The sequence below is a fragment of the Macrobrachium rosenbergii genome, chromosome 3, assembly GCF_040412425.1.
Source record: "Macrobrachium rosenbergii isolate ZJJX-2024 chromosome 3, ASM4041242v1, whole genome shotgun sequence".
Lineage (NCBI taxonomy): Eukaryota > Metazoa > Arthropoda > Malacostraca > Decapoda > Palaemonidae > Macrobrachium > Macrobrachium rosenbergii.
The window spans coordinates 30,103,698-30,111,197 of NC_089743.1; the positions used below are offsets into that span (position 1 = coordinate 30,103,698).

Below are 7,500 nucleotides of genomic sequence, written 5' to 3' on the forward strand. Positions count from 1 at the left end.
ACTAAAGGTTAACGGAGGAACTGAGATGGAAGAAAATGGCAATCTACAGATGATGACGGATGAAAAATGCTAGAGAAGGTGACATACCATGGAACATCAGCCATGATGTCACAGAATGCCAGTGGTAAGTACCAGACGGCTGGGAGAGAGATGGCTGGGTGGGGAAGGCAGAGGGGTTCTTGCATGACATCACCATGGAGCCATGACGACAGCTGGAGTCGTCTGCACAACACTGAACAGGCGATTGCCAAAAAGCAAGAGCTGTTTTATCACCAAGCTAACTCACTCTAGATAAATAAGTGGCGGAAGAGGATGAGCTGCTATTACGAACAGGAATAATTGTCACAAGGTGACGAATACGAGGTGATAGAGGGGAAAACTGAGTAAGAGGGGGAAGGGTTATTGTCTGCTCAGAAGACAATACAGGGTGAGTAAATGTTAACAGAAAAATTGACACACGGCTCAGAACTACTCAGGTAAATATAATATTTCTGTATCCTTAAATAACTCTACCAATTCACATACATCACTATCACTCTCCAAAACAGATGATACATGAGCTGATGAACACAAGCGCTAAACTACCAAATAACTCCTTCAGAGAATGAGTCCAATTTGAACCGAAGACAGTTGAGCGAGGTAGCGAAGGGCACAGGCCTTGGTCCCAAGACAGCCCAGGTTCCCAGTCCACAGAGAATACCAAAAGACTCAGGGCAGTCCAGAAGGTGGGCTACAGTCAGACGCAAGACTCAGACACCTTCTCTCTCATGGGGAAAACCGAAAAAGGTTGATCACTACGGGGATGGGATCTTCAAATTTCTAACCATAACAGAATATTTCTCAATTACCTACTAGTTTTCTCCTGAATCACATAAGGAGCAAAAGAAGGCGGAGAAGAGGTGAAAAAGGAATTAACCTAGGCTATCAGGTAGGCTAATGGAGGATGAGGAGAAGCAACACCGCAAGACAAAAGGAAAAGACTCAGTAGGCTTATGGTGCGCTCTAAACGAACAGTCTATGTATCTATCGTCCTCTAGCATCTTCCAACACTTCACAAAATTTTCATCCTCTCATCAGATCACTCCTTATTATCTTCACATCAAGGAAACCACACGTGCCATCTTGCACAACCGCAACATTCAGTTTCCACAAACTCTTTCCTATACAGACCAATGCTTTCATCTCTGCTTGTTGTAGAGGACATAATGAAAAAACAGAAAACAAGCACAACACCATACAAGAGAAAATCAGCAAGAAATAGCCAACATTATTACTAACATTGATGCACACCATTTGCACAAGGACACAGCATGAATTCTCACAAGAAGTAAACATTCCAAAGCCATCTGGTGGGAAGCAGGTGATTCCGGAGACAGTCTTAGCTGGTTAGCCAAGTGTTATTTGATTTTGAATGCTAATCGCACCTAATGGCACAAAGATATAAGCTAACTTTAACAGCAGGTAAGATTCATTCCAAATAATTGTACTTTATTATAATGAACAATATATTGCCCCACCTTATACATATCTCTAGTTGAGGTTTTTTGAGCTAGGGTTAGAAAATACACCATAACTATAAAACTATGGCAAATTTTGATGAAATACTTCGTGTAGATTCAGGAATGCATGTGAAGTTACACGAATTTTTTTCATAATATCTTACATTTTTCCTGAGTTCACTGTTTTTCAGCCAGGTGATCATCTTAAGATGGGTGTTTTATCCAAGGATAATTAGAATGCCATGACAAACAGAGTTTTTAATAAAAATCAGAACTTTCCTACACATTCTTCTTCATTGGTATAACTACTATAGAATTTTTTGCTCTCTTATCCTTAAACCATCGGCCTAATTTATGCTCCTGACCAATTCCAATAATCAAATGACTACCATCTGATGTAAAGGCCAATGCATTAACAACTCCAGGGATTGGAATACTGAAAAGTGGTTCTAATTTACGCTGGCCCCTGTCAACAGTTATTTTCCAAAGTCGTACGTGCCCATCCATGGAACCTGAAATGTTTTTAATCCTGTATATTACAAAGTTAAATCTTACTGTGTATCCTTAAAAGTAGACCTCAATACTCACTATATTCCTTACTTGCAATATTTTTCATAAACAATATTAATAAGTGCAGTACTTTAGCCTTATGATTTAACTTAGCCTAAAATATCAAACAATGTGGGGCTCAGAGGTTAGAAAGGAGATGGCTTTCAAAGGCAGACATGGCTTGGGCATGGGATGAGAAAGGATTGGATCAGTCAGTCATAAAAGAAACTGACATGGATATTACAAGATAAAGTCCAGTAGGAAGGCCCTACAAAATCACTGGGCAAATGAACTGATGGGGCCTGAACCAATTAGGAATTCAAGCAGATTACACAAGACAGGAGAGAGGTCTTTATTCAGGCCTAACTCTATAAAGGAAAAACCTGACATAAAAGCATTAAAAAACGAGAAATGAATTGTTACTTTTACACAGAAAAATCACATCAGTACTGCAATCTCCCTTGTTTTAGTATACTTAAAAAAATGTAAATGTTTTCTGTAAATACTAACCTTACAATGAACACCAAAAAGTGTGCCTAGCCAACAGCTAAATTTTTTCAACATACATGCAAATTCTTCAATTTGTCTCTCATGTGAGTAACCCTTGGCAATCCAAAACTATGGATATTGTCAAAAACATATCCATACATTAGTGAGGGACATCTCATACATGTGTAACTGGAGCATAAAACAATAAATTTCTCGAAAACTGTCTTTATACAGATAATATCTTTACGTTTTGTATATTACCCAGTCTGATTGATTTTAGGCATTCATTTCCCTTAGCCACAGAATAAGAGGTCTTGGGGATCCTCTTATATAGCACACTTATGGGCAACCTGGTGAAAAATATTTTTATCATGGACATTTCCTTAAGGTACTAGTATTCAGAAAAGAACAGTCTATTCTTTGCCTACCAATAATTCTGATATGGCGGGAATGGGCAACTGACAGCAATACAACCAACTAATCCTATAAAGTAGTCTTCATATGGCAGGAATGGGTAACTGGCAGCAATACAACCAACTAATCCTATAAAGTAGTCTTCATACTGCCATTCTTAAACAATGACCACTCCAAAAAGTTCCTTTGGCTCTTATTTGAGACTAAGGATTATGTCTACAGTACTTCCATTTAGAAAGTCCTTAATGCTAACCAAACATTTAATAAGTGCCCTACACACATGAGATGAGCTTCTCCAGCAATGCAAGGAGACTACATATGAATCTTCTGAGTTCCTTTGATGGTTCCAGCACTCAAAAAAAAAAAAGTAGGGCAAATATAAGAAATTGTATATTTCAAGCTGTAATAGCATCCATCCCTGTGAATCTAGCAAGAACCCTATCCACACTGCAGACTTGGGCAGCGGTAAATCTTGACTACCATGACTACTATGGATGCTGCCAGACAGAGAGGAGGTGGAGTCTAGCATGTTCCACCACAATCATTATCTACCTTTTGTTTTTGTGGTATCTCCCATCCAGTGAAAAGATATACATCGAAGCTTCACACAAAGGGTTGTCAGTTTTGGCATCCTCCTAGAGGAGTTAAGTCCAAGCTGATCCGAGAGCTATAAACTAGTGTACTACAGAAACAGGAGGGCAATGCCTCTGTGAGTCAAGGTCTAACTCTGGAGATCTAACAAACTGACTCATAACTTCTTGGCCTTGTGCGTTTTATTAGCATGCCCCCATGATCTAAATTTCTAAGCGAGAAAACCTGTCTCCACATGGGTGGCATCTAAAGGACTTTCAGTCTCTTTTAAGACTAAAATATCTTAGAACCAACAATCAACTCAGTGTCCAAAGATGCCCAGATTTCTTATGAGAATCTTCTATAGCATCCTGGATATGGTAGGATGTCGAAACAAGGACTCCCTTAATACTTAGTAAATTCTCCTTCCCAATTTCCTTTCTACACTCCAACCGAACAGGTTATGCCAAAGCAGCTGAAATGCCAACACCTGCAAAGCATCAGGAGCCTCATGTTAAGGACTGGGATCCATAAGAGGAACATGAATTTCAAGGTAAGGATGGGGGCCCTGTTGAGGTCCGCCTCAACAGAAGATTGTTGCAAGGAAGAGCACAGCGAGACCTTAGCTTCCAGTATCTAGGCATGTTTTCCACAATGTGGAATCTGCTCTAAAAGGGGGCAAACACTTTCTATCAGAGCTCTGCTAGGATGATGTATTCTCTTCCCCAGCACTCCTTCTATATCCTTAAACCCCAAAGGGCTAGTCTAGATCATGTCCCATCATCAATTAGGCTTGCTGCCAGGAGCATACTGCATAATTCACACTAATCCAGCAACCATCCATATTCATCTTTATGCCTACAAGAGCTGTTTACAGCAGGTGGTATGTGCTGTACCATAGAAAAAAAAAAAACTGCACAATTCACAGTGGTGCATGTGAACTTTGGGTCTTGCTAAACAGCAGCCCTGTAGTGGGGAAACAAAAATCAAGAGAAATGGTAAGATGCCAGACACACATATCCATCAGATGAGGAAAAGGAGCAACAAAAAGAAACAGATTGGTTTTTATGGGTTTTGCATCCAGTATTTTTACATACCTTATAAGCAAAGGTAGGTACAGGCATGCACACATAACCAGTAGGCTATCAACTACTTTACTTTATGCTGCCTGTTAAGGTGACACAATATTTAGTACAATACATGTATTGAATAAATGAAAATATATGTAAGCATGGGTATTTTATAAACCTCTTTAACAAATCTATGATGAGGTACCACACATTACACAGTATATGCTAAATACAGTGGTACTGTTTTTAAAATACACTAAACACCCCGTATTCGCGGGGTATGCGTACCACAAGCCCCCCGTATACTTAGAACCCTTCTAAACACACTTAGAACTGGCTATTTTGATAGTTCAAACACACACAAAAAAAACTAAAAATGCTATTTACGATGGGGTTAGGTTCCAAAAAAACCCATCGTTTGTTGGAAAAAACGTATCATGAATATTGCTTAGCCTACACTAGGGTATTCGGTACCATGTATACATATATGGTAGCCTACCCTACACTGTAAAGTATACTCTATACATACACGGTATAGTAATCATTAATATCAACTAATTCTGGAGGTTCATGCAGAGTGACTTATGATAATTCAATACAAAGAGAAACTGAATAACAAACAAAAATTAGCTTAGCCTACACTACGGTATATCGAATACATATATGGTAGCGTAGCCTACATTATACTGTACTCTATATTCAAATATCATATTATACAAACATCAACATAATGAATATGCCTCTTTACCATGGATCTTTTAAAATGTTATGCTTTAATTCACTGTATCCAATAATATTGTATACTGTATATTCTTATATTGCTTATTATAAATTGCGATCATAGCGATCAATGTTTTGGTTTGGAAATCGTTTATGCGGTGTTTATTTCACCATTTTAACTCAGTTCAGAGCAATTTTCTTGCTTCAAGTTAGCGTAAATGAATCTCTAGATACTTTATTTATATGGGGCAAGGTTATTTTTCATTATGCTGTATGAAGTATTTGTAAGTTGAAATACAATTTAAATACGTCTCATAGTGAAGTTAATTTAGCTATTTTTTTCGTTAATAGCTGACATTGGCTGTTTGGAACCACTTGTTTTGTGTAAAAAAATCAAGATTATATTCGCTATTTTCACTTGATTTCATCATAATACGAGCTTTAAGTATTTATTGTTTATCGGCGTAAGAATAGCAGTACTGTAATGTCTTCTTTCAAGCCCAGCAGTTTTGATTAAAATACTTTCTCCAATTTTAATTACGGTCAAGTTTTATCCATGTTGCCGATGCACGATAATTTATAGTCATTAGCAGCTTGAACATTGTTTTCTCAGTTTCAGCTACAACCTGCAGCATAAATTTAGCAGTATATTACATTGGCAATCTTTTATCCATAGCGAATAAGGGTATAATGTAAAAATATATCACTCATATTCTACTTCAAGTCATTTGTACTATAACTTCAGTATTAGTGTATTACCGTACGATGGTTGAAATACAAGCAAAACGGCTGTTGTTATCCGATTCGGTGATACGCAAAACAACAGTTTCTCGGTCGGTTGTTTGTGGCTGTACACATTTACGCAAGAGTATAACGTTACTAACAACACTTTTATCATTCTCTGTTACTTTTCTAACTAGAAGATTGGATAAAGAGTTAGAGGAAAAGAAGCTGGTCTATTGTAATTTGGTCTCTCTGGCTGCCTGATTGTATACTGCTGCCCGCGCCTGCGCGAAATTTAAAATATTTTATAAATATTGTCGTACCGGTATTAACTGCTTACCCCATTGCAAAATCGAATTATCGTAAAGTGAACTATCGTAACTCAAGCATTACTTGAGTACTTTAATAGTTTTATCACAAAAAGTGCATTTAGTCATGAAAATAAGATCAGAATACAGTAATTAGTGAACATTTCTTAGTGAAAAATACTGGATTTTCAGCAAATAATGTGGATATATGTTCCATAAAGGAATCCGTGAATAGGTGAGTCCGCGAATGATGAGACCGCGAATACGGGGTGTTATTGTATAAACTATACGTATATCTGACTGATTACTTCTCCATTAATTAAACCAGTATTATTGCAAAATTCAATTATCTCATCAGATTACAGTTCCTTTACACTGATTCACTATTGTAAAAGTTATTTGGTTTAATAAAATACTGTTCCTTCAGTTAAACTAATGTATTATTGTAAAATCCAGCTAAAAATAATTAAATACAGGAAATACAGAGGTGCTCAAAAACAGGTTAATGAACTTAAGTTTTGATATATGATACCCTTATGGCAGAAGAATGCTTGTGAAAAGTATATCTGCATAATCACTGGATCAAAGGTAAGTCTAACTTGTAAAACCCTAACATTAAATTCAACATGGGGCAACAAGTAGTAAATTACCTTAAGAACATTTATGTTGAAATTTAGCAAGGGAGTTGAGTGAAAAGGGGAAAATACTGCAGCAAAAGCCATAATTTTAACATCACAGAGGGAAATGGAAGGATGTAACATTATTCCACCACTAATAAGATACAACAACATACTGTGGGTGATATGACAACAGTGTAATATAATATTAATAAAAATTTTAATTTCCTGTAGAGTAACTTAGAAGGGAACTAACAATCCTCTAACCTGACAAAATATCTGCACCAAGGAGGATGCTATGGTCACAATAAAATTCATAATTTAGCTTAAAGTCCGGGCAATTTATTAAGACTACAATATTTCATACAAAGCTTAAGACTATGTAATTAACTTTCCCTGGCAGACAGTTGTGACATCTCAGCAATAAAGTACTACAAGAAGAAATGGCAGGACCTAGCCAATATTTGCTCTGCTATTACATCTGCAGAAGTGTTAATAATTGTACAGCAAGGTAAAGAACCATCCTGCCTTGAGTCCTTTT

At 37.1% G+C, this 7,500-nt stretch overlaps 1 protein-coding gene across 1 annotated transcript in view; it reads right to left on the minus strand.

Moving 5' to 3' along the window:
* Window positions 1-1,742: 1,742 nt before the first annotated feature.
* LOC136853930 (U3 small nucleolar RNA-interacting protein 2-like) overlaps window positions 1,743-7,500 on the minus strand; it is an 80,197-nt gene continuing 74,439 nt past the window's right edge. The window contains exon 8 of the mRNA XM_067129830.1: window positions 1,743-2,011. Coding sequence (XP_066985931.1) covers window positions 1,779-2,011 — 233 coding nt within the window. The 3' untranslated portion in view covers window positions 1,743-1,778. The remainder of the gene's footprint in view (window positions 2,012-7,500) is intronic.